The 23,616-nt window shown below is 69.4% G+C and overlaps 1 protein-coding gene across 1 annotated transcript in view; it reads left to right on the top strand.

The window, feature by feature from the left end:
• The window catches only part of MUC2 (mucin 2, oligomeric mucus/gel-forming), a 30,717-nt gene that overhangs the window by 659 nt on the left and 6,442 nt on the right, over window positions 1-23,616 (top strand). Inside the window, 37 exon segments of the mRNA XM_045482594.1 lie at window positions 434-704; window positions 1,286-1,400; window positions 1,698-1,788; window positions 1,872-1,981; window positions 2,116-2,326; window positions 3,230-3,355; window positions 3,897-4,014; window positions 5,260-5,398; window positions 5,490-5,597; window positions 5,683-5,752; window positions 5,894-6,031; window positions 6,130-6,294; window positions 6,714-6,808; window positions 7,062-7,188; window positions 7,446-7,701; window positions 7,792-7,844; window positions 7,964-8,064; window positions 8,435-8,586; window positions 8,779-8,917; window positions 9,142-9,252; window positions 9,337-9,516; window positions 9,623-9,862; window positions 10,303-10,459; window positions 10,650-10,781; window positions 11,255-11,402; window positions 11,780-11,823; window positions 12,184-12,369; window positions 12,745-12,786; window positions 13,360-13,754; window positions 13,896-16,500; window positions 16,503-16,705; window positions 18,011-20,693; window positions 20,960-21,189; window positions 21,510-21,684; window positions 22,062-22,309; window positions 22,832-23,015; window positions 23,326-23,545. Coding sequence (XP_045338550.1) covers window positions 434-704; window positions 1,286-1,400; window positions 1,698-1,788; window positions 1,872-1,981; window positions 2,116-2,326; window positions 3,230-3,355; window positions 3,897-4,014; window positions 5,260-5,398; window positions 5,490-5,597; window positions 5,683-5,752; window positions 5,894-6,031; window positions 6,130-6,294; window positions 6,714-6,808; window positions 7,062-7,188; window positions 7,446-7,701; window positions 7,792-7,844; window positions 7,964-8,064; window positions 8,435-8,586; window positions 8,779-8,917; window positions 9,142-9,252; window positions 9,337-9,516; window positions 9,623-9,862; window positions 10,303-10,459; window positions 10,650-10,781; window positions 11,255-11,402; window positions 11,780-11,823; window positions 12,184-12,369; window positions 12,745-12,786; window positions 13,360-13,754; window positions 13,896-16,500; window positions 16,503-16,705; window positions 18,011-20,693; window positions 20,960-21,189; window positions 21,510-21,684; window positions 22,062-22,309; window positions 22,832-23,015; window positions 23,326-23,545 — 10,768 coding nt within the window.

Here is a 23,616-nt window from a genome sequence, read left to right as displayed (position 1 = left end):
GGATGGCAGTGTCTGCGTCCCATTTGGGTGACAAAGCCGCTGGGGGTGGGGGGAAGTTGGCCCCAAATGTCTGGACACAAAGTGGGCACCCAGAGACGCCATCCTGGTGGGTGAGGGGCAGTGGGAGCAGGAGGATGCCGGAGGGGGTGTGGTGGTGATGGGGCAGGGGTCCCTGGACCAGGTGGACAGGGTGCCCTGGGCTCCGGGAAGTCCCTCTATCCCACTTGGTGCCAGGCTGGGCGCACGGGGGTGGCGGCTGGAAATGTCCTTTCAAGGGGCTGAGACCCCCTGGTCAGGGCGGCGAAGGTCCAGCAGGGGCCAGTCCTGCAGGATGGCCTCGTGGACGGTCCCCAGAGGGCAGCTGTGGGGCGGGGCCTCGGGACAGGCTTCGCGGGGCCTGGCCCGCTCACCCTGTGTGTCCCTGCTCCCCCAGAGGGCAGGACCCGGAACCATGGCCACAGCGTCTGCAGCACTTGGGGCGACTTCCACTATAAGACGTTCGACGGCGACATCTTCCGCTTCCCGGGCCTCTGCGACTACAACTTTGCGTCTGACTGCAGGGACTCCTACAAGGAGTTTGCGGTGCACCTGAAGCGGGGCCTGGGACGAGATGGGGCTCACCCCCGGCTCGACTACATCCTGCTGAACATCAAAGACGACACTATCTACCTCACCCGCCAGCTGGCGGTGCTGAACGGGGCCGTGTGAGTGGGGCTGGGCGGCCCCGCGAGGCCCTCCACCAGCTAGGAGGGTGCTGGGTTTGAGTTCGGGTCACTGACCCATTCAGCAAACACCTATGGGCCCCCGCCAGGAGCCCCCATGGGTGCGAGGGGCTTCACCCATCCTGTGCTGGGGGCCCCAGGCCCCCCCTGTTACCCAGGCCCGAGTTACCCAAGGGGGGACCGCGGGAGGCCCTCTCCCCTCCCCAGCTATTGTCCCCCATTGTCTCGGGAACAATGGGCTCTAAGCCGCATTCCTGCCCAGCCTCCTGCAGGGTGTGCCCTTTGTTTCCCCAGGGGGTTGTGTAGAGGCCCCCCGGGGCACAGAGCTGGGGCCTGGAGGAGGGGCATAAAGAGGGACAGGGGCAGGCGGGAGGCCAGCCGGCCAAGGTGGACAGGGTGACCTGCCACGGCCCCGGCTGCCCCGGAGGGTGGCCACGCCGTCCGTGGCCCTGGCGCTGGGAGCGGAGGCCACCCCACCCACAGGACGTGCAGCCTCAGTCCCCTCTGGGCAGTGGGTGACTCTGTGGGCCTGTGCGTGACTCCCGCCTGGCGCCCCTCCCCAGGGTCAGCACCCCGCACTATAGCCCCGGGCTGCTCATTGAGAAGAGCGACGTCTATACCAAGGTCTACTCCCGCGCGGGACTCACTCTCCTGTGGAACCGGGAAGACGCCCTCATGGTGGGTGCAGCCCCCGCCACAGCCGGGGGTGCCTAGAGGAGCTCCGGGGCCGGCGGACCGGCCCCCGTCACGAGTGGATCGGCAGCAGAGGGGGCCCCTCGGGGCCCAGGGTGCGGGGGGAGGCGGGCTGACCCTTCGCCCACCCCCCACCCCTGTCCTGGTCCTCAGCGATCCCCGGTGCCAGGACACCCCGGGGCTGACCCCAGCCTCCTGCCGTACCGGGCGCCCGAGCGGAGGGAGGTGCTGGGGACCAGCCTGGCCGTGGTCCCGCTCACCTGCCTCCCGTTCCCCCTCCAGCTGGAGCTGGACAGTAAGTTCCAGAACCACACGTGTGGCCTCTGCGGGGACTACAACGGCCTGCACGTCTATTCAGAGTTCCTCTCTGACGGTAGGGGCTCCTTGGGGGCCTGGCGGGCGGGGCGTGGGCGCTGGGTCCCTGCCGCTGCCCCGCTGACAGGCCTGCGCCCCCAGGTGTGTCCTTCAGTGCCATCGAGTTTGGGAACATGCAGAAGATCAAAAAGCCTGGGGCGGTGTGCGAGGACCCCGAGGAGGAGCCCGCGGGAGAGTCCTGCTCTGAGCACGTGAGTCGCTGGCGGGGGAGGAGCCGATCCCGGGAGGGAGGCCGGGGGTGGGGGGGCGGTGCGTCTGGGGGCGTCGCGGAGGAAAGGAGGGCAGGAGCAGCCCTCATCCCCTCACCCCCGCATCCGTCTGCCAGCGCGCCGAGTGCGAGAGGCTGCTGACGGGCTCGGCCTTCGAGGACTGCCTGGGCCTGGTGCCGCTGGAGCTGTACGTGCAGGTCTGCGTGCAGGACCGCTGCCGGTGCCCGCTGGGCGCCTCCTGCGTCTGCAGCAGCCTCGCCGAGTTCTCCCGCCAGTGCTCGCACGCGGGCGGCCGGCCGGGCACCTGGAGGACCCCCGAGTTCTGCCGTAAGCGCCGCGGTGCCGCCGGACGGGTGGGGGCGTGGGCACCGCGGGGCCCTCAGGGCGGGGGCCGTCCAGCGACGGGGCGGCCCGGTGCCCTGCATCCCGGCCCCCTGCACCCTGGGCCCCCTGCACCCGGCCCCCTACACCTCGGCCCACTTGTACCCCAGCCCCCCGTACCCTAGCCCCCTGCAGCCCGGCCCTGCTGTACCCCAGCCCCTTGTACCCCGGCCTCCCTGCACCCCGGCCCCCTTGTATCCTGGCCCCCTGTACCCTAGCCCGCTGCACCCCGGACCCCTTGTACCCCGGCCCCCTGAACCCCGGCACCCCTGCATCCGGCCCCCGGCACCCAGGGCCCCCTGAATCCCGGTCCCCCTGCATCGTGGCCCCCCTGCATCCCAGTCCCATAGTACGCTGGGCCCCCTGCACCCCAGCCCCGCTGTACCCCGGCCCCTTGTACCCTGGCCTCCCTGCACCTTGGCCCCCCTGTACCCCGGCCCTCCTGCACCCCAGGCCCCCCGTACCCCGGGCCCCCTGAATCCTGGGCCCCCTGCATCCCAGCCCCGTTGTACCCTGGGCCCCCTGCACCCCGGCCCCACTGTACCCCAGCCCCCTTGTACCCCGGCCCCCTGCACTCCGGCCCCCTGCACCCCGGCCCCTATACCCTAGGCCCCTGCACCCTGGCCCCCTTGTACCCCGGCCCCCCTGCACCCCGGTCCCCTTGTACCCCGGCCCCCTGTACCCCGGCCCCCTTGTACCCCGGCCCCTGCACCCTGGCCCCCTTGTACCCCGACCCCCTTGTACCCCGGCCCCCTGTACCCCGGCCCCCTGCATCCCGGCCCCCCGCACCCCGGGACCCCTGTACCCCTGCATACGTGTCCGCTCAGGGGCCTGCCTTTGCCTTTGCAGCCAAGAGCTGCCCCGGGAACATGGTTTACCTGGAGAGCGGCTCACCCTGCATGGACACCTGCTCACACCTGGGAATCAGCAACCTGTGTGAGGAGCACCGCATGGACGGCTGTTTTTGCCCGGAAGGTGTGTGCTGTGGAGGCCTCGGGGCGGTGGCTGGTGGGTGGGCGCTGCCCTGAGGTGGCCCGCCCAGGCCCGTGTGCCCGGGGACCGGGGGGCGGTGGGGGGAGGTCAGCGATGGCGCTGGACGGGAGGGGCGGTGCCCTCTTCCCTAACACTGGGTAGAAGGGACACAGAAGCTGAAGACCGCCTCCCAAGCGCACACAGTGGGGCTTCAGGGAGTCTCGGTGGGAGGACTCCTTCCTGGTCATCACCCCGAGGGCACCTGTCCCGCTGCCCTGCTCACAGAGCCTGGAGGCCCCCAGGGAGGTGGTCTGGAGGCTGTGTTCCCAAGGCAGATCCCTGACCGGGTGATGTGTGGGGGCACAGGTGTCCCCGAAGGACCAGAGGGGCCTGCGGGTGGGAGGCCTGGCTGGCAACCCCACCTGGGAGATTGCCCCATCACAGGCCAGCCCGGGGCTGCGGCCCCGCCGGAGAAAGCCCCGCTGTGGGGATTCTGGGGTTTTCCGAGGCTGGCCGAGGATAACGTCTCTTCCCTGCCGTCCAGGCACTGTGTACGATGACATTGCGGGCAGAGGCTGCATTCCGGTCAGCCAGTGTCACTGCAAGGTCCACGGGCACCTGTACTTGCCCGGCCAGCAGATCACCAACGACTGCGAGCAGTGGTGGGTCCCGGGTCCTGGGCTGGGGGCCGGTGGGCTGGGGGCCCTGGGCTGGGGGGGTTTCCTGGGCTGGGTGCCCTGGGCTGGGGGCCCTGGGCTGGGGGGGTTTCCTGGGCTGGGTGCCCTGGGCTGGGAGCCTTGGGCTAGGGGCCGGTGGGCTGGGGGCTGGTGGGTCTGGGGTCTGGGGCCCTGGGCTGGGGGCCGGTGGGCTGGGGGCCCTGGGCTGGGGGGGTTTCCTGGGCTGGGTGCCCTGGGCTGGGAGCCTTGGGCTAGGGGCCGGTGGGCTGGGGGCTGGTGGGTCTGGGGTCTGGGGCCCTGGGCTGGGAGCTGGTGGGCTGGGGGCCTTGCACTGGGGGCCGGCGGGCTGGGTGCCCTGGGCTGGGAGCCTTGGGCTAGGGGCCAGTGGGCTGGGGGCTGGTGGGTCTGGGGTCTGGGGCCCTGGGCTGGGAGCTGGTGGGCTGGGGGGGTTTCCTGGGCTGGGTGCCCTGGGCTGGGGGCCTTGGGCTGGGGGCCGGTGGGCTGGGGGGGTTTCCTGGGCTGGGTGCCCTGGGCTGGGAGCCTTGGGCTAGGGGCCGGTGGGCTGGGGGGGTTTCCTGGGCTGGGTGCCCTGGGCTGGGGGCCGGTGGGCTGGGGGCCCTGGGCTGGGGGGGTTTCCTGGGCTGGGTGCCCTGGGCTGGGAGCCTTGGGCTAGGGGCCGGTGGGCTGGGGGCTGGTGGGTCTGGGGTCTGGGGCCCTGGGCTGGGGGCCGGTGGGCTGGGGGCCCTGGGCTGGGGGGGTTTCCTGGGCTGGGTGCCCTGGGCTGGGAGCCTTGGGCTAGGGGCCGGTGGGCTGGGGGCTGGTGGGTCTGGGGTCTGGGGCCCTGGGCTGGGGGGGGTTTCCTGGGCTGGGTGCCCTGGGTTGGGAGCCTTGGGCTAGGGGCCGGTGGGCTGGGGGCTGGTGGGTCTGGGGTCTGGGGCCCTGGGCTGGGAGCTGGTGGGCTGGGGGCCTTGGGCTGGGGGCCTTGGGCTGGGGGCCCTGGGCTGGGGGGGTTTCCTGGGCTGGGTGCCCTGGGCTGGGAGCCTTGGGCTAGGGGCCGGTGGGCTGGGGGCTGGTGGGTCTGGGGTCTGGGGCCCTGGGCTGGGAGCTGGTGGGCTGGGGGCCTTGCGCTGGGGGCCAGCGGGCTGGGTGCCCTGGGCTGGGAGCCTTGGGCTAGGGGCCGGTGGGCTGGAGGGGGCAGCTGAGCCTGACCCTGTGCCCCATGGCCCACAGCGTCTGCACCGCCGGCCGCTGGGTGTGCAAAGACCTGCCATGCCCAGGCACCTGCGCCCTGGAGGGCGGCTCCCACATCTCCACCTTCGACGGCAAGAAGTACACTTTCCACGGGGACTGCTACTACGTGCTGGTCAAGGTAGCCGGCCGGGCGGCGAGCGGGCACGGCTGGCTCCCGGCCCTGCATCAGGCTCTGTGTGGGTCGCTGCCACCGTCCCTGTCCCCTGCAGGGCGACCACGACTCCTATGCCCTCCTGGGTGAGCTGGCCCCCTGCGGCTCCACGGACAAGCAGACCTGCCTGAAGACGGCGGTGCTGCTGACCGACAAAAAGAAGAACGTGGGTGCCCGCCCCCTCCCCGCCCGGCGCCCCTGGGCCCCCAGGGCCCCTCTCAGCCCCACCGTCCCCTCTGCCTGTCCCGCAGGTGGTGGCCTTCAAGTCGGACGGCAGCGTGCTGCTGAATGAGCTGCAGGTGAACTTGCCCCACGTGACTGGTGAGTCCTGCCCCCCCCCCACCCCCCCATGACTGGTGGGTCCGTGGGATGCCCAGCCGGGGGTGGCGCTGGGGGAAGTGCAGCCCCCTGCAGCTCCAGAGCCCCTGCTGACGAGGGGGACCCCCGCCCCCTGCCTTGCAGCCAGCTTCTCCGTCTTCCAACCATCCTCCCACCACCTCGTGGTGAATACCGCCTTCGGCCTCAGGCTGCAGGTGCAGCTGGTGCCCGTGATGCAGCTGTTTGTGACGCTGGACCAGGCCGCCCAGGGGCGCGTGCAGGGTGAGTGGTGCCCTCGGCCCGCCCCCACGAGGGCCCCGCTCGCTCGGGGCCTGCCCCCTGGCGCCCTGCCCCTTCCCAACCCTGTCCCGGCCCCTCAGGCCTCTGCGGGAACTTCAACGGCCTGGAAGGGGATGACTTCAAGACGGCGGGCGGGCTGGTGGAGGCCACGGGGGCCGGCTTCGCCAACACGTGGAAGGCCCAGTCGAGTTGCCACGACAAGCTGGACTGGCTGGAGGACCCCTGCTCCCTCAACATCGAGAGCGGTGAGGCTGGGCCCCGCCGGGTGCACGGGACGCCCCGCGGGACCCGTTGGCCGGGTGGGGCTGGGGGGAGGCCGGCCGGCCGGCCTGTCCAGCTGCTGCTTTCTGCCGCGTGGCTGGGTAGGGTGGTCCATGGTGGCTGCCCGCCAAGAGTCACCGCGGAGGGGCCAGGCTCGCTCGCTAATCACTGGGTGGTGGCCCTCGCCCAGGGGCTGGTCTGGGGACATGACACATGCCTTCCCACCCACCAGGTCAGGGCAGGTTGAGCGTGGGGCGGCTGTGGGGGTGTGGCCTTGCATTGGGCTGGAGGGGACTGGGCTCCAGGGGACCGAGTGGGTTCCAGCCTGGGCGGCCAGGCAGCGGGGCTCAGGGGACCTGCGGGAGGGGCCTGCCCCTGCTGAGGCTCTGTCCCTCCTCTGCAGCCAACTACGCGGAGCACTGGTGCTCCCTGCTGAAGAAGACAGAGACCCCCTTCGGCAGGTGCCACTCAGCCGTGGACCCCTCGGAGTATTACAAGGTGGGTGGGACCCGCGGGACCCGCACGGGCACTGCCCGTCGCCCGATCTTGCCCGGAAGGTGCGCTCTGTGCGTCGGGCCGAGCCCGACCCTTGGCCTCGAGTCTCCCCCTGGGAGCTGCCGACCGTCAGCACGTGTGCGCGCGGGGGTGCCTGCGTGGGTTTGCCCCTTGCGGGGTGGGAGCCGGTGCGTGTGTGTGCGCGTGCGTGTGTGAGCTGCTTCCCTCGCTCACTGCCTGCCTCACTTTCCCCCAGAGGTGCAGGTACGATACGTGTAACTGCCAGAACAGCGAGGACTGCATGTGTGCCGCCCTGTCCTCCTACGCCCGCGCCTGCGCCACCAAGGGCGTCATGCTGTGGGGGTGGCGGGAGCAAGTCTGCAGTGAGTGCCAGCCCCCGCGGGGTGTCTGGCGTCCCCCGGGGCGGGAGGGGTCAGCCCGCTGTTCCGTGCTGGCAGGGCGGGGCCCAGGACCGCGGCCCGGGGTTCTGGGGGGGGGCGGGGTTCCCGTGCGCCATCTCAGGGAGACTGCCCTCGTGGGCCCCTTGGCTGGGGTGGGGCTCAGGGACGGCCCGTGGGGCGGGGGGCGGGGGGCCGGGGGCCGTCCCTGCGCCCCTCACGCTCGCCCCGCGCCTCCGCAGACAAGGACGTGGGCTCCTGCCCCAGCTCACAGATCTTCCTGTACAACCTGACCACCTGCCAGCCCACCTGCCGCTCGCTCTCCGAGGCCGACACCCACTGCCTCAAGGGCTTTGCGCCGGTGGACGGCTGCGGCTGCCCCGACCACACCTTCCTGGACGAGAAGGGCCGCTGTGTGCCCCTGGCCAAGTGCTCTTGCTATCACCGCGGCCTCTACCTGGAGGCCGGGGAAGTGGTCCTGCGGCAGGGGGAGCGATGGTAGGCGGCCTGGGGTTGGGAGCACGGGGGGACCCACGGGCCCGCCCGCCCCCACGAGGGACCTGTTCACTTCCTGCCTCTTCCCCTCAGCGTTTGCCGGAACGGCAGGCTTCAGTGCGTTCAGATCCAGCTGATCGGCCTTCGTAAGTAGCCTGCGCGTGCCTGGCTCCCCACCCCTCACCCATCCCCGCCTGCTGAGCCCCCCGCCCCCCGCCCCCAGCCCGACCTCCACTGAGCCGAGGCGTCCCCCCCTGTCCCACAGGCTGTCAGGCCCCAAAGATCCACGTGGATTGCAACAACCTGACAGCGCTGGCCATCCAGAACCCGCGACCCACCAGCTGCCAGACGCTGGCTGCCGGCCACGTGCGTGTGGGGGCCGCCGTGGGGGGGAGGGTGTCCCCAGGCGTCCACACTGGCCCCGGGACCTGGATGTTGGGTCCCGCGCGCACACGGGCCTCACTGGCCCTCCCTGTGCCCAGGCGGGGCAGGTGGTGGCCGGTCGGCCCCCCGTCCGGCCCACTGAGGGCACGGTGGCCAGCCTAGGGACCCTCGGCCGGCAGCCCTCGCCTGTACCCCGGCCCAGGGCAGAGCCCGAGAGAGAAGAGAGGGCCGGGGTCTGTGGGTGGGGAAAGGACAAAGGGGTGTCTGCCAGGGTCAGGAAAGGGGGCAGCAGTGACGGGGCCAGCTCCGGGCCCCGAAGCAAATCCCTGAACGCCACTCCGGCCCCCTGCAGTACCAGACGGAGTGCATCAGCGGCTGTGTTTGCCCGGACGGGCTGCTGGATGACGGCCGTGGCGGCTGCGTCGTGGAAGAGCAGTGTCCCTGTGTGCACAACAATGACCTGTACTCCCCCGGGGACAAGATCAAGGTGGACTGCAACACCTGGTGAGTGGCCCGCTGACCCCGGCCCCAGGCGCTCTGGCGGGGGCGGGCGGGGGGTGGGGGGCGTGTGGGTGTGGTTCGTGAGCGGCTTCGGGGCTGTCCGCACAGCGCCCGGCCCGCCAGGCTCCCTCTGAGCAGGGGTGGGGGGACTTGCACCCCCGTGGCCCCTCCAGGCCCCCTTCCCACTCTCCTCAGCACCTGCCGGAGGGGCCGCTGGGCGTGCACGCAGGCCGTGTGCTACGGCTCCTGCTCCATCTACGGAAGTGGCCACTACATCACGTTCGACGGGAAGCACTACGACTTTGATGGACACTGTTCCTACGTGGCGGCTCAGGTGAGGCCAGCGGCCTGGCCCTGCCCCCTGCCCGTGGCCCCGCACCACGTCCTAAAGCCACTCTCAGCCCAGCAAGAAGGGGTCCCCAGTGAGGGGCCCGGGGAGTGAGGGGCTTGTGTGTGCCGTTAAGGGCCCCCTCTTACCAGAGGAGGGCTGAGGCTGGGTGGGGGCCCGGGGCAGCGGTGGCCGGGCCAGTGTGGCTCACGTCCCCCGTGGGTCCCCAGGACTACTGCGGCCAGAACTCCTCACTGGGCTCCTTCAGCATCATCACCGAGAATGTTCCCTGTGGCACCACGGGCGTCACCTGCTCCAAGGCCATCAAAATCTTCATGGGGGTGAGTGCCGCCTGATGCCGGGGACGCGCGAGCCCTCGGGGATGCTCCGGGCGCCCAGTGACAGGGCCTCTCCCCTGGGCACAGAGTCTGGAGCTGAAGCTGGAGGGCAAGCACCGCGTGGTGATCCAGCGAGACGTGGGCCACCACGTGTCCTACACCACGCGGGAGGTGGGCCAGTACCTGGTGGTAGAGGCCAGCGTGGGCGTCATCGTCATCTGGGACAAGAGGACCACCGTCTTCATCAAGCTGGCGCCGTCCTACGAGGTGCGTGGCGGCGCCCGGCTGCCGGGCCCCCGGGGCGCAGGAGGGGCCGAGCCGCCCTCCCGGGCGGGAGCCGCCTCACCACGCCCCGGGCTCGCTGCCTCCGCAGGGCACGGTGTGCGGGCTGTGTGGGAACTTCGACCGCCGCTCCAGCAACGACTTCACCACGAGGGACCACATGGTGGTGGACAGCGAGCTGGACTTCGGGAACAGCTGGAAGGAGGCCCCCACCTGCCCAGACGTGAGCTTCACCCCGGAGCCCTGCGCCCTGAGGCCGCACCGCCTCTCCTGGGCCGAGAAGCAGTGCAGTATCATCAAGAGCCGGGTCTTCGCCGTCTGCCACAGCAAGGTGCGTAGGCGGGGCCGTGCGCGTGGGCGGGGCCGTGGGCGGGGCCGTGGCGGTGGACCGCATGGATCCTTGCGCAGGGTGGCCCTTCTTGCTCCCGCTGAGGGGCGCCCTGAGGTCACCATGTGCCTCCTCTCCTCCAGCTTCAGCTCCATTTTCTGGCCTTTACCAGAGGCCCGGCCCTCCCGGAGACCCCTGGCTGGGTCCCCAGCCCTCATGTCTTCCAGGGAGGGAGAAAGGACGGAAGCTCTGGGCAGTGGGGGGGGGGGGGGGGGGGGGGGAGGGGTGGCCCCCTGTCTCTGGACCTCCCCTGCCGTTCCCCTGGGAGGCTAGTGCTGGGTGACCCTGCCCTGCCCTGGGGGTCCTGAGCTCCTGGGCTGCAGGGGCAGGCCCGGCCCCATGAGGGCAGTGCGGGCCCAGGACACAGAGGTCTTCTCCCCCAGGTGGACCCCAAGCCGTTCTACGAGGCCTGCGTCCATGACTCGTGCTCCTGCGACACGGGCGGGGACTGTGAGTGCTTTTGCTCTGCCGTGGCCTCCTACGCCCAGGCGTGCACGAAGGAGGAGGCCTGCGTGTTCTGGAGGACGCCAGACCTGTGCCGTGAGTGCCCTCCTGTCCTGGGGCGGGGGCCACACTGTGGGTGGGCTGGCCCTCCTTACCCACCCAAGGGATGGGGTGTTTGCAGTCTCTTTCCCTCCTGAGAGCCGTTGCTCGGGGCCAGGGTGGCGTGTGGGCTGCCAGAAGGGAGCTGGCCTCGCGCTCCCTGGATCTGACCCCGCGTCCCCCACAGCCATCTTCTGTGACTACTACAACCCCCCGGACGAGTGCGAGTGGCACTACGAGCCGTGTGGGAACCGCAGCTTTGAGACCTGCAGGACGGTCAACGGGATCCACTCCAACATCTCCGTGTCCTACCTGGAGGGTGAGCGTGCCCCGGGGGCCGAGGCACAGGGTCCTCTGCAGACCCGCAGGGTCGCCTGGGAGAGGCCCCGTGGGGCTGGGGACCTGAGGTCCGGGGCGGACCAGGCCCACCTCGCTGTAAAGCCAAGACCCCGCCCAGGCGGAGAGGCGGAAGGAAGCAGGACGGGCGGGTGTCTCACCCAGGGGTCCCGGGGAACCTCCTCAGGGCCTTGGAGTTGAGAACTAGGGATGTGAAGGGGTGAGCCACCTGCAGATCTGGGGAGGGAGTGCCCTCCCCCACCTCCCCAGGAGGCTGGGAGGGGCCCGGCCATCCCTTTGGCCCCATGGCAGTGTGCAGGGCCCAGCGAGGGGGACCTAGGACTTCCCGGAGGAACCTCCTGGAGAGGAGGCCCTGACATGGTGGGCACGACGGTGGGGTCTGGAGGATGTGGGATCCTCCGTGGCGGTCCAAGCCCTGTGCCCTGTGCCTACCAGGCTGCTACCCGCGGTGCCCCAAGGACAGGCCCATCTACGACGAGGACGAGAAAAAGTGCGTCACGGCCGACCAGTGTGGCTGCTACGTCGAGGACACCCATTACCCACCTGGAGCGTCCGTGCCCTCCGACAAGGACTGCCAGTCTTGGTACCTAAGTTGGCCCTGCAGGGAGCCCGGGGGAGGTCGGGTGCACGCGCACGTGTGACGTGGCTTCGTGTGCACAGGTGCACACGCGAGCATATACCTACACGCACACACCACGCATTCATGTGTGCGGGTGTGGACGCACGGCCAGGGGCGCACGCCCGCAGGTATAGGCACGGGAACAGGACGTGGGGACAGGCCAGCCTGTCTCTTCTCATCCTCCTGCTCTGTCTGGCCTTTGCCTACCTCAGCTTGTCCTCCTCGGCCCACAGCTAGACCCCAGTGGGCAGGCTCCTTTGGAGCTGCACCCGGGGGGCACCAGGGAGGGCCTGGGCGGGGGGTGTGCGCTCGGGGTCTGCAGCTGTGTGCTTGCTTTGCAGCATGTGTACTGACTCCTCGGAAGTTGTCTGCCGGCCCGAAGAAGGTGAGCTGCCGTCCCACCCAGGAGAGCCACCAGGCTGCCTGTCCCTGGACTGTGGGGGTGGGGCTCAGTGTCACCCTCCCCTGCTCCTGCGGTCCCCAGAGGCCCTTCCTGGCTCAGAGCCGGCTCTGACTTGCACCGGCCTCCCCAGGCCTGTGATGAGGGGCCGAGGTCACCCCTTGTGCCATCCGGCTTCTGCGCTCCGATGGGTTTCTGGGGATGGAGTCCCGGTGGCAGATCGGTCTGCCGCTGGTCGGGGCTGGGGGACACCTAGTCTTTCTCTGATTGGGACAGGCAGGGGGTGCTCGAGAGGCTCTGTCTTGTGCTTGCCATGTTGACCTTGGCCTCCCGCCTGTCCCCCAGGGAAGGTTCTCAACTATACCCAGGATGGGTCTTTCTGCTACTGGGTGATCTGCGGTCCCAACGGGACGGTGGAGAAACACTTCAACATCTGCCAGCCTACCTCGCCTCCCTCGTCCTCCTTGCCGCCCTCCACCACCCCCGTCACCAGCACCACGAGCACCACCCCCACCCCCATCCCCAGCACAGGTGAGGCCCCGGGCCCAGCTGAAATGGGGGGGTGCGTGCAGCTCACAGGCGTCTCCGTTCAGGGGACGTCACCGGGGCCCCTGGCCTGCCGAGTTGAGATGTGGCATCAGGACCACATCCCTGAGCCCAGACCGCAGTGAAGGTGACCTAGGAACACTTCCCGAACCAGCAAGAAAATTCCCCTGAGGCTTAGAGAAGCAGAGGAAGATCCTTAAATCCCCCCATGGTTGTCCTCACTGAGGTGGTAGCCGTCACCGGACGAGCCACGGGGGTGCGGTAGCCACGGGGAAAAGGGACTTGTAAAAATTATAAAAGAGTTTTAAAGGTGTCAAAATGTCTAGTGACAGCCTCCTTTCCTTTCTGGCTCTTGTGCAGCAACGACCATCTCCTCAACGACCCCATCCTCAACCACTCCCAGTAAGTTGTGTGGGCAGTGTCCCCGAGGCGGGTGGGTGCGGGGGGCAGGGCACCCAGAGTTGCTCCGGGAACTGCCCAGGAGGTGCGGATGTGGGGCCCGTGGCCCGTGCTGCTCACTTCACCAGAGAGGGTGCTTTGGGTGGCATGACCCCCTGGGACTCACGGGTGCCTGGCTGACGCACGGGGGAAGGAGCGGCTCGGGGTGACACTGTTGTTCAGGCGTCCAGACCGAGCCCCTTCCCGTGGGCTTTCTCATTGGAATGGCTGACCCTGTCCATGCTAATTGTTTTCAGGGGGACATCAGGATTTGAAAACAGCCAAGGGAGGGGCAGAGGGCTGCAGCCCGGGGGTCAGGCTGTCACCCAGGTGTGGCGCGAGGGGCTCTTCCTGCCCTGGGGCTCAGTGTGGAGCTGCGGGAGGAGGGAGGAAGCGGAGCCGGGCCCACACTCTCTGAGCCGACAACACCCTGGCTCTTTGGCCGTGATAGGAGGGCGGTCATGCCAGTCCCAGTGGGCTCCCCGGAAGCTGCGTCCAGGCGCGGTGACCAATCCAATCCCGGATTTGCTTCCCCAGATGTGTGCTGCTTCTGGTCCGACTGGATCAACGAGAACCACCCCAGCATGGACAGCACCGGTGGAGACTGGGAGAAATTCGACAGTGTCTGCAGGGAACCCGAGGACATCCAGTGCAGGTTGGCCACGGAGCCAGAGCTCAGCTGGGAGGAGACGGGCCAGAAGGTGCAGTGTGATGTCTCCTCAGGGCTCATTTGCCTCAACGAAGACCAGTTTGGAAACGGGCCGTTCGCCATCTGTTATGACTATGAAATACGTGTCAATTGTTGCCTGCCGATGTATGAGTGTCCCGGGTCCCCAACCACGGCCCCAACCACCACCCCCTCAACCACAACCACCACCCCGACCACCACCAGCACGGAGACCCCGACCCCCACCCCGACCACCACCAGCACGGAGACCCCGACCCCCACCCCGACCACCACCACCACCAGCACGGAGACCCCGACCCCGACCACCACCAGCACGGAGACCCCGACCCCGACCACCACCAGCACGGAGAGCCCGACCCCGACCACCACCAGCACGGAGACCCCGACCCCGACCTCCACCCCGACCACCACCACCACCACCACCACCACCACCACCCCTACCCCGGGATCAACCACCACTCCGTGCGTGCCTCAGTGCAATTGGACTGGCTGGCTGGATTCAGGGAAACCAGACAACACCAAACCGGGGGCAGACATCGAATCTGTCGAGGTCTGTGGACTAGGCTGGGCGGCCAACATCTCCTGCAGAGCCGCCCAGTTCCCTGACATCCCCCTTGGGCAGCTGGGGCAGAACGTGGATTGCGACATCAACGTCGGGCTGGTGTGCAGAAATGAAAACCAGAAGCCAGGGGGATACGTGCCCCAGCCTTCTTGCCTCAACTATGAGATCAACGTCTACTGCTGTTCGTGGCCTCCACACTGTATCTCCACGCCTTCCCCTGTAACCACGCCGACCTCCCCGACCACCACCACCACCAGCACGGAGACCCCGACCCCGACCACCACCAGCACGGAGACCCCGACCCCGACCTCCACCACCACCACCACCAGCACGGAGACCCCGACCCCGACCATCACCACCACCACCACCAGCACGGAGACCCCGACCCCCACCCCGACCACCACCAGCACGGAGACCCCGACTCCCACCCCAACCACCACCAGCACGGAGAGCCCGACCCCGACCACCACCACCACCACCACCAGCACGGAGACCCCGACCCCCACCCCGACCACCACCAGCACGGGGACCCCGACCCCGACCTCCACCCCAACCACCACCAGCACGGAGACCCCGACCCCCACCCCGACCACCACCACCACCAGCACGGAGACCCCGACCCCGACCACCACCAGCACGGAGAGCCCGACCCCAACCACCACCACCACCACCACCAGCACGGAGACCCCGACCCCCACCCCGACCACCACCAGCACGGAGACCCCGACCCCCACCCCAACTACCACCAGCACGGAGACCCCGACCCCCACCCTGACCACCACCACCACCAGCACGGAGACCCCGACCCCGACCACCACCAGCACGGAGACCCCGACCTCCACCCCGAGCACCACCAGCACGGAGACCCCAACCCCAGCCTCCACCACCACCACCACCAGCACGGAGACCCCGACCCCGACCACCACCACCACCACCACCAGCACGGAGACCCCGACCCCCACCCCAACCACCACCAGCACGGAGACCCCGACCCCGACCACCACCACCACCACCACCAGCACGGAGACCCCGACCCCGACCACCACCACCACCACCACCAGCACGGAGACCCCGACCCCCACCCCAACCACCACCAGCACGGAGACCCCGACACCGACCTCCACCCCGACCACCACCAGCACGGAGACCCCAACCCCAACCTCCACCACCACCACCACCAGCACGGAGACCCCGACCCCCACCCCAACCACCACCAGCACGGAGACCCCGACCCCCACCCCGACCACCACCAGCACGGAGACCCCGACCCCGACCACCACCACCACCACCACCAGCACGGAGACCCCGACCCCCACCCCGACCACCACCAGCACGGAGACCCCGACCCCGACCACCACCAGCACGGAGACCCCAACCCCAGCCTCCACCACCACCACCACCAGCACGGAGACCCCGACCCCCACCCCAACCACCACCAGCACGGAGACCCCGACCCCCACCCCGACCACCACCACCACCAGCACGGAGACCCCGACCCCGACCACCACCAGCACGGAGACCCCGACCCCGACCTCCACCCCGACCACCACCAGCACGGAGACCCCAACCCCAACCTCCACCCCGACCACCACCAGCACGGAGACCCCGACCCCCACCCCGACCACCACCAGCACGGAGACCCCGACCCCGACCTCCACCCCGACCACCACCAGCACGGAGAGCCCGACCCCAACCTCCACCACCACCACCACCACGGAGACCCTGACCCCGACCACCACCAGCACGGAGACCCCGACCCCGACCACCACCACCACCACCAGCACGGAGACCCCGACCTCCACCCCGACCACCACCAGCACGGAGACCCCAACCCCAACCTCCACCACCACCACCACCAGCACGGAGACCCCGACCCCCACCCCAACCACCACCAGCACGGAGACCCCGACCCCGACCTCCACCCCGACCACCACCAGCACGGAGACCCCAACCCCAACCTCCACCACCACCACCACCACGGAGACCCTGACCCCGACCACCACCAGCACGGAGACCCCGACCCCGACCACCACCACCACCACCAGCACGGAGACCCCGACCCCCACCCCGACCACCACCAGCACGGAGACCCCGACCTCCACCCCGACCACCACCAGCACGGAGACCCCGACCCCGACCACCACCAGCACGGAGACCCCGACCCCGACCACCACCAGCACGGAGACCCCGACCCCGGCCTCCACCCCGACCACCACCACCACCACCACCACCCCTACCCCGGGATCAACCACCACTCCGTGCGTGCCTCAGTGCAATTGGACCGGCTGGCTGGATTCAGGGAAACCAGACAACACCAAACCGGGGGCAGACATCGAATCTGTCGAGGTCTGTGGACCAGGCTGGGCGGCCAACATCTCCTGCAGAGCCGCCCAGTTCCCTGACATCCCCCTTGGGCAGCTGGGCAGAACGTGGATTGCGACATCAACGTCGGGCTGGTGTGCAGAAATGAAAACCAGAAGCCAGGGGGATACGTGCCCCAGCCTTCTTGCCTCAACTATGAGATCAACGTCTACTGCTGTTCGTGGCCTCCACACTGTATCTCCACGCCTTCCCCTGTAACCACGCCGACCTCCCCGACCACCACCACCACCAGCACGGAGACCCCGACCCCGACCACCACCAGCACGGAGACCCCGACCCCGACCACCACCACCACCACCACCAGCACGGAGACCCCGACCCCGACCTCCACCCCGACCACCACCAGCACGGAGACCCCGACCTCCACCCCGAGCACCACCAGCACGGAGACCCCGACCCCCACCCCGACCACCACCAGCACGGAGACCCCGACCCCCACCCCGACCACCACCAGCACAGAGACCCCAACCCCAACCTCCACCACCACCACCACCACCACGGAGACCCTGACCCCGACCACCACCAGCACGGAGACCCCGACCCCCACCCCGACCACCACCAGCACGGAGACCCCGACCCCGGCCTCGACCACCACCAGCACGGAGACCCCGACCCCGACCACCACCAGCACGGAGAGCCCGACCCCGACCACCACCACCACCACCACCAGCACGGAGACCCCGACCTCCACCCCGAGCACCACCAGCACAGAGACCCCAACCCCAACCTTCACCACCACCACCACCACCACGGAGACCCTGACCCCGACCACCACCAGCACGGAGACCCCGACCCCGACCACCACCACCACCACCACCAGCACGGAGACCCCGACCCCGACCACCACCAGCACGGAGACCCCGACCCCGACCTCCACCCCGACCACCACCACCACCACCACCACCACCACCACCCCTACCCCGGGATCAACCACCACTCCATGCGTGCCTCAGTGCAATTGGACTGGCTGGCTGGATTCAGGGAAACCAGACAACACCAAACCGGGGGCAGACATCGAATCTGTCGAGGTCTGTGGACTAGGCTGGGCGGCCAACATCTCCTGCAGAGCCGCCCAGTTCCCTGACATCCCCCTTGGGCAGCTGGGGCAGAACGTGGATTGCGACATCAACGTCGGGCTGGTGTGCAGAAATGAAAACCAGAAGCCAGGGGGATACGTGCCCCAGCCTTCTTGCCTCAACTATGAGATCAACGTCTACTGCTGTTCGTGGCCTCCACACTGTATCTCCACGCCTTCCCCTGTAACCACGCCGACCTCCCCGACCACCACCACCACCACCACCAGCACGGAGACCCCGACCCCGACCACCACCAGCACGGAGACCCCGACCCCGACCACCACCACCACCACCACCAGCACGGAGACCCCGACCCCCACCCCAACCACCACCAGCACGGAGACCCCGACCCCGACCTCCACCCCAACCACCACCAGCACGGAGACCCCGACCCCGACCCCGACCACCACCACCACCACCACCAGCACGGAGACCCCGACCCCCACCCCGAGCACCACCAGCACGGAGACCCCAACACCAGCCTCCACCACCACCACCACCAGCACGGAGACCCCGACCCCCACCCCGACCACCACCAGCACGGAGACCCCGACCCCGGCCTCGACCACCACCAGCACCAGCACGGAGACCCCGACCTCCACCCCGAGCACCACCAGCACGGAGACCCCGACCCCAACCTCCACCACCACCACCACCAGCACGGAGACCCCGACCCCGACCATCACCACCACCACCACCAGCACGGAGACCCCGACCCCCACCCCGACCACCACCAGCACGGAGACCCCGACTCCCACCCCAACCACCACCAGCACGGAGAGCCCGACCCCGACCACCACCACCACCACCACCAGCACGGAGACCCCGACCCCCACCCCGACCACCACCAGCACGGGGACCCCGACCCCGACCTCCACCCCAACCACCACCAGCACGGAGACCCCGACCCCCACCCCGACCACCACCACCACCAGCACGGAGACCCCGACCCCCACCCCAACCACCACCAGCACGGAGACCCCGACACCGACCTCCACCCCGACCACCACCAGCACGGAGAGCCCGACCCCGGCCTCGACCACCACCAGCACCAGCACGGAGACCCCGACCTCCACCCCGAGCACCACCAGCACGGAGACCCCGACCCCAACCTCCACCACCACCACCACCAGCACGGAGACCCCGACCCCGACCTCCACCACCACCACCAGCACGGAGACCCCGACCCCCACCCCGACCACCACCAGCACGGAGACCCCGACCCCGGCCTCGACCACCACCAGCACGGAGACCCCGACCCCGACCACCACCAGCACGGAGACCCCGACCCCGACCACCACCAGCACGGAGACCCCGACCCCGGCCTCCACCCCGACCACCACCACCACCACCACCACCCCTACCCCGGGATCAACCACCACTCCGTGCGTGCCTCAGTGCAATTGGACTGGCTGGCTGGATTCAGGGAAACCAGACAACACCAAACCGGGGGCAGACATCGAATCTGTCGAGGTCTGTGGACTAGGCTGGGCGGCCAACATCTCCTGCAGAGCCGCCCAGTTCCCTGACATCCCCCTTGGGCAGCTGGGGCAGAACGTGGATTGCGACATCAACGTCGGGCTGGTGTGCAGAAATGAAAACCAGAAGCCAGGGGGATACGTGCCCCAGCCTTCTTGCCTCAACTATGAGATCAACGTCTACTGCTGTTCGTGGCCTCCACACTGTATCTCCACGCCTTCCCCTGTAACCACGCCGACCTCCCCGACCACCACCACCACCACCACCAGCACGGAGACCCCGACCCCGACCACCACCAGCACGGAGACCCCGACCCCGACCACCACCACCACCACCACCAGCACGGAGACCCCGACCCCCACCCCGAGCACCACCAGCACGGAGACCCCGACCCCGACCACCACCACCACCAGCACAGAGACCCCGACCCCCACCCCCACCCCGACCACCACCAGCACGGAGACCCCGACCTCCACCCCGAGCACCACCAGCACGGAGACCCCGACCCCCACCCCGACCACCACCAGCACGGAGACCCCGACCCCCACCCCGACCACCACCAGCACAGAGACCCCAACCCCAACCTCCACCACCACCACCACCACCACGGAGACCCTGACCCCGACCACCACCAGCACGGAGACCCCGACCCCCACCCCGACCACCACCAGCACGGAGACCCCGACCCCGGCCTCGACCACCACCAGCACGGAGACCCCGACCCCGACCACCACCAGCACGGAGAGCCCGACCCCGACCACCACCACCACCACCACCAGCACGGAGACCCCGACCCCCACCCCGACCACCACCAGCACGGAGACCCCGACCCCGGCCTCGACCACCACCACCACGGAGACCCTGACCCCGACCACCACCAGCACGGAGACCCCGACCCCGACCACCACCACCACCACCACCAGCACGGAGACCCCGACCCCGACCACCACCAGCACGGAGACCCCGACCCCCACCCCGACCACCACCACCACCAGCACGGAGACCCCGACCCCGACCTCCACCCCGACCACCACCAGCACGGAGACCCCGACTCCCACCCCGACCACCACCACCACCAGCACGGAGACCCCGACCCCGACCTCCACCCCGACCACCACCAGCACGGAGACCCCGACTCCCACCCCGACCACCACCACCACCAGCACGGAGACCCCGACCCCGACCACCACCAGCACGGAGAGCCCGACCCCAACCACCACCACCACCACCACCAGCACGGAGACCCCGACCCCCACCCCGACCACCACCAGCACGGAGACCCCGACCCCCACCCCAACTACCACCAGCACGGAGACCCCGACCTCCACCCCGAGCACCACCAGCACGGAGACCCCGACCCCGGCTTCGACCACCACAACCACCAGCACGGAGACCCCGACCCCCACCCTGACCCCAGCCTCGACTACCACCACCACCAGCACGGAGACCCCCTCGACACCCACACCCACGACTGTGTCAACGATGTCCACAGAAACGCTCACACCGCCAGGACGCCCGTCATCCACGCCGCACAGGCCACCGATCACGAGCGCCACGACCTCCAGTGTGCTCCCCTCCACGCTGACCCCAATCTCCTCCCCCACCATCGTTGAAACTACAGGTTCCATCTCCAGCACACCCCAGAAATACTGCTGCGTTTTGAATGACACATACTTTGCCCCAGGTACCCAGGCTTGTCACTTCTGACTCTTAGGCGCCAGAGGCGGGTGGGTTCTGGTCTCTTGTCACCAGTGGTAAGGGGTTAGGCCGAAGCCCCACCGGGAGCCGGCTGGACAGCCGTCCCTGCGGTCTGCCCCTCTTGGCTGTCGCCGTGAGTCAGGGACAGGGTCGAGGTGGGCTTCCCTCCAGTGGCCTTGTCGGCACCTGTTTGTATGCTCTGGGAGCCAGCCCTGCGTGGCTAGCGTAGGTCTGGTCTCTGTCCCCCGGCAGGTGAAACGGTGTATAACGGCACGCATGGGGACACCTGCTATTACGTGAACTGCTCGCTGTCCTGCACCTTTGAGTTCTTCAACTGGTCGTGCCCGTCCACACCCTCCCCAACGCCCACCCCTTCCTCGCCAACGCCGGCCTCAACACCCAAACCACCCACGTCCGTGGCATCGAGCACTCTGGCCACCACCAAGCCCCCTGGGTGCCTAGACTTTGATCCTCCCAGAGAGGTCAGTGGGCTGCGGGCCGCTTGTGGTCCCCTTGGCTCTGCGCACACATGCCCACCTGGGAGGACGGGGGCGCCTGCCGGTCACCCGCGACGCCCTGTCCTCCGAGCGGCCTTTTGGGGGCAGGGTCGGCCGAGCACCCACCTTCTGGGCCACGCCTCCCCTGCCAGGCGAGGAGGAGGAGGCTTGGCCGGTGGTGAGGCCGAGGCGGCTGCCTCCTGCACGGGGCGGTCCCCAGGCTCCAGGGGAGGGCTCAGGGCCACCCCTGTACAGGCTGGGGCTCCAGGCCGGTGCCCGCTGACCCTGCGCCTTCCCCGCCGTAGGAGAACGAGACGTGGTGGCTGTGTAACTGCACCATGGCCATCTGCAAATACGACAACACGGTGGAGTTAGTGCAGGTGAAGTGCAACCCCCCACCCATGCCCACCTGCTCCAACGACCTCCTGCCCGTGCGCGTCATGGACCCTGATGGCTGCTGCTGGCACTGGGAGTGCGACTGTGAGTTGGCCCGGGCCGCGGGACCTCCCCTCCTTCCCCCTTCTGTGGGTGTGGGGCTTCTCATGCCTCCTGCCGGTTCCCCCTCTGGGGCAGGGGGTCCAGGCAGGGGAGGGGCGTGCCTGCTGGAGCCACCTGCACCACCGGGGTGGGCGGGGCAGGGCTGGGCTTCGAACCCGGACCCTCTGGCTCCCAAGCCAGGCTCTGTCCCACCGAACGGGCTTGGACGCCCCTCGTGCTCCAGGAACCAGAATTTCCGGGACCCCCTGGATTCCTGCTTTGTCTTCTCACTGTTCCTGGGCTCCCGCCGGCTCCTGTCCCTGTCCCAGCCGCTCACCCGGTCTGGGGCTTGGTGTGGCTCACGGGAGCTCTGTCCGCAGGCTACTGCACAGGCTGGGGGGACCCGCACTACGTCACCTTCGACGGGCTTTACTACAGCTACCAGGGCAACTGCACGTACGTGCTGGTGGAGGAGATCAGCCCCACGGTAGACGGCTTCGGCGTCTACATCGACAACTACCACTGTGACGTCAACGACCGGGTGTCCTGCCCCCGCACGCTCATCGTGCGCCACGAGACCCAGGAGGTGCTGATCAAGACGGTGCAGATGGCCCCCATAAAAGTGCAGGTGCGCTGGCCAGGTTGTGGGGCACTGCCGGGACGGGGGGGGGGGGCAGGTTCCCTCGCCCGGCAGGGGGCTGGGCTGTTCTCCGGGGACCAGGGACCTTGACCTCCCGCACGCCCCCTGGCTACAGTCCTCTTGCACACACTCGTGTGGGGTTGCTGGTTCCGGGGGTCTGGGGAACCTCACCCCTCGGCACGGGGGACTCTCGGGACAGCGTCCTTGTGGTCTCGCCCCGGGGATCGGCCGGGACCAGTCTGGCCCGGAGCAGTGGAAAGGAAGTGGGAAAGGGACCAGGGCAAGGGGCAGGGCGGACGGGGGGCAGGGGACAGGCAGGGGTCCCCACACCGGACGCACAGGCCTGACAACAGGTAGGGCTGGGCGGCCCCAGATGCTCTGTCAAGACGCAGCTTGCCCCGACTCGCCCCTGTGAGACACGCGCGGCGGCCGGGGCAGGGCCCCGGGGGCGGGGGGGGCCACCACGTCGGCCCCGAGGGGACGTCCTGACCGCGGGTGTGCCGGCCACAGGTGCAGGTCAACGGGCAGGCCGTGGCGCTGCCCTACAGGAAGTATGGGCTGCAGGTGTCCCAGTCGGGCATCAACTACGTGGTGGACATCCCCGAGCTGGGCGCCCTCATCTCCTACAACGGCCTGTCCTTCTCCATCAGGCTGCCCCACCACCGGTTTGGCAACAACACCAAGGGCCAGTGTGGTGAGCCCCTCAGCCCCTGCGGGCTCCCTGCGGCTCCCGGGCCCGCCCCCGGGGGGGGGTTGGGGTTGGCTGGGGCCAAGGCCGGTGTGAGGGCCGGCCAGCCGGGGGCCGGCTCTCTGGCTCTTCGGCTCGGGCCCCGGGGCCGTCATGCCGGGTGGGCCCCTGTGGGAACGAGCCGGCCGGAGTCTCGTCCGCTCTGCGCCCTCGGCCCTGGCCTGGCGGTCGCCGGGGCCCCGGGGCCAGCCCGGGGCTGTCTGCTGCGCGGCGTGGCTCCGGTGCTGGCTCAGCGTGGGCCTCCCTCCCGACGCAGGCACGTGTACCAACAACACCGCCGACGACTGCGTGTTGCCCAGCGGAGAGGTCGTTTCCAACTGCGAGGTCGCGGCCGACCAGTGGGTGGTGAACGACCCCTCCAAGCCACACTGTCCCCACGTCGGCGTCACCACCAGGCCCCCGGCTAGCACGCCGTCAGCGGGCAGCCCCACGCCCAAGGACTGTGTTTCCCCTCTCTGCGACCTCATCAAAGACAGGTACCCCCCAGGCCTGGCCGCCGCCCGTCACCCGCCAGGGGCAGGGGCTCAGGGAGCGGCCGGGCGTCCAG

Source organism: Leopardus geoffroyi, chromosome D1, assembly GCF_018350155.1.
Source record: "Leopardus geoffroyi isolate Oge1 chromosome D1, O.geoffroyi_Oge1_pat1.0, whole genome shotgun sequence".
Classification (NCBI taxonomy): Eukaryota; Metazoa; Chordata; class Mammalia; order Carnivora; family Felidae; genus Leopardus; species Leopardus geoffroyi.
Note: the sequence above shows the minus strand (reverse complement) of the source record. Positions and strands in the feature narration are given on the sequence as shown.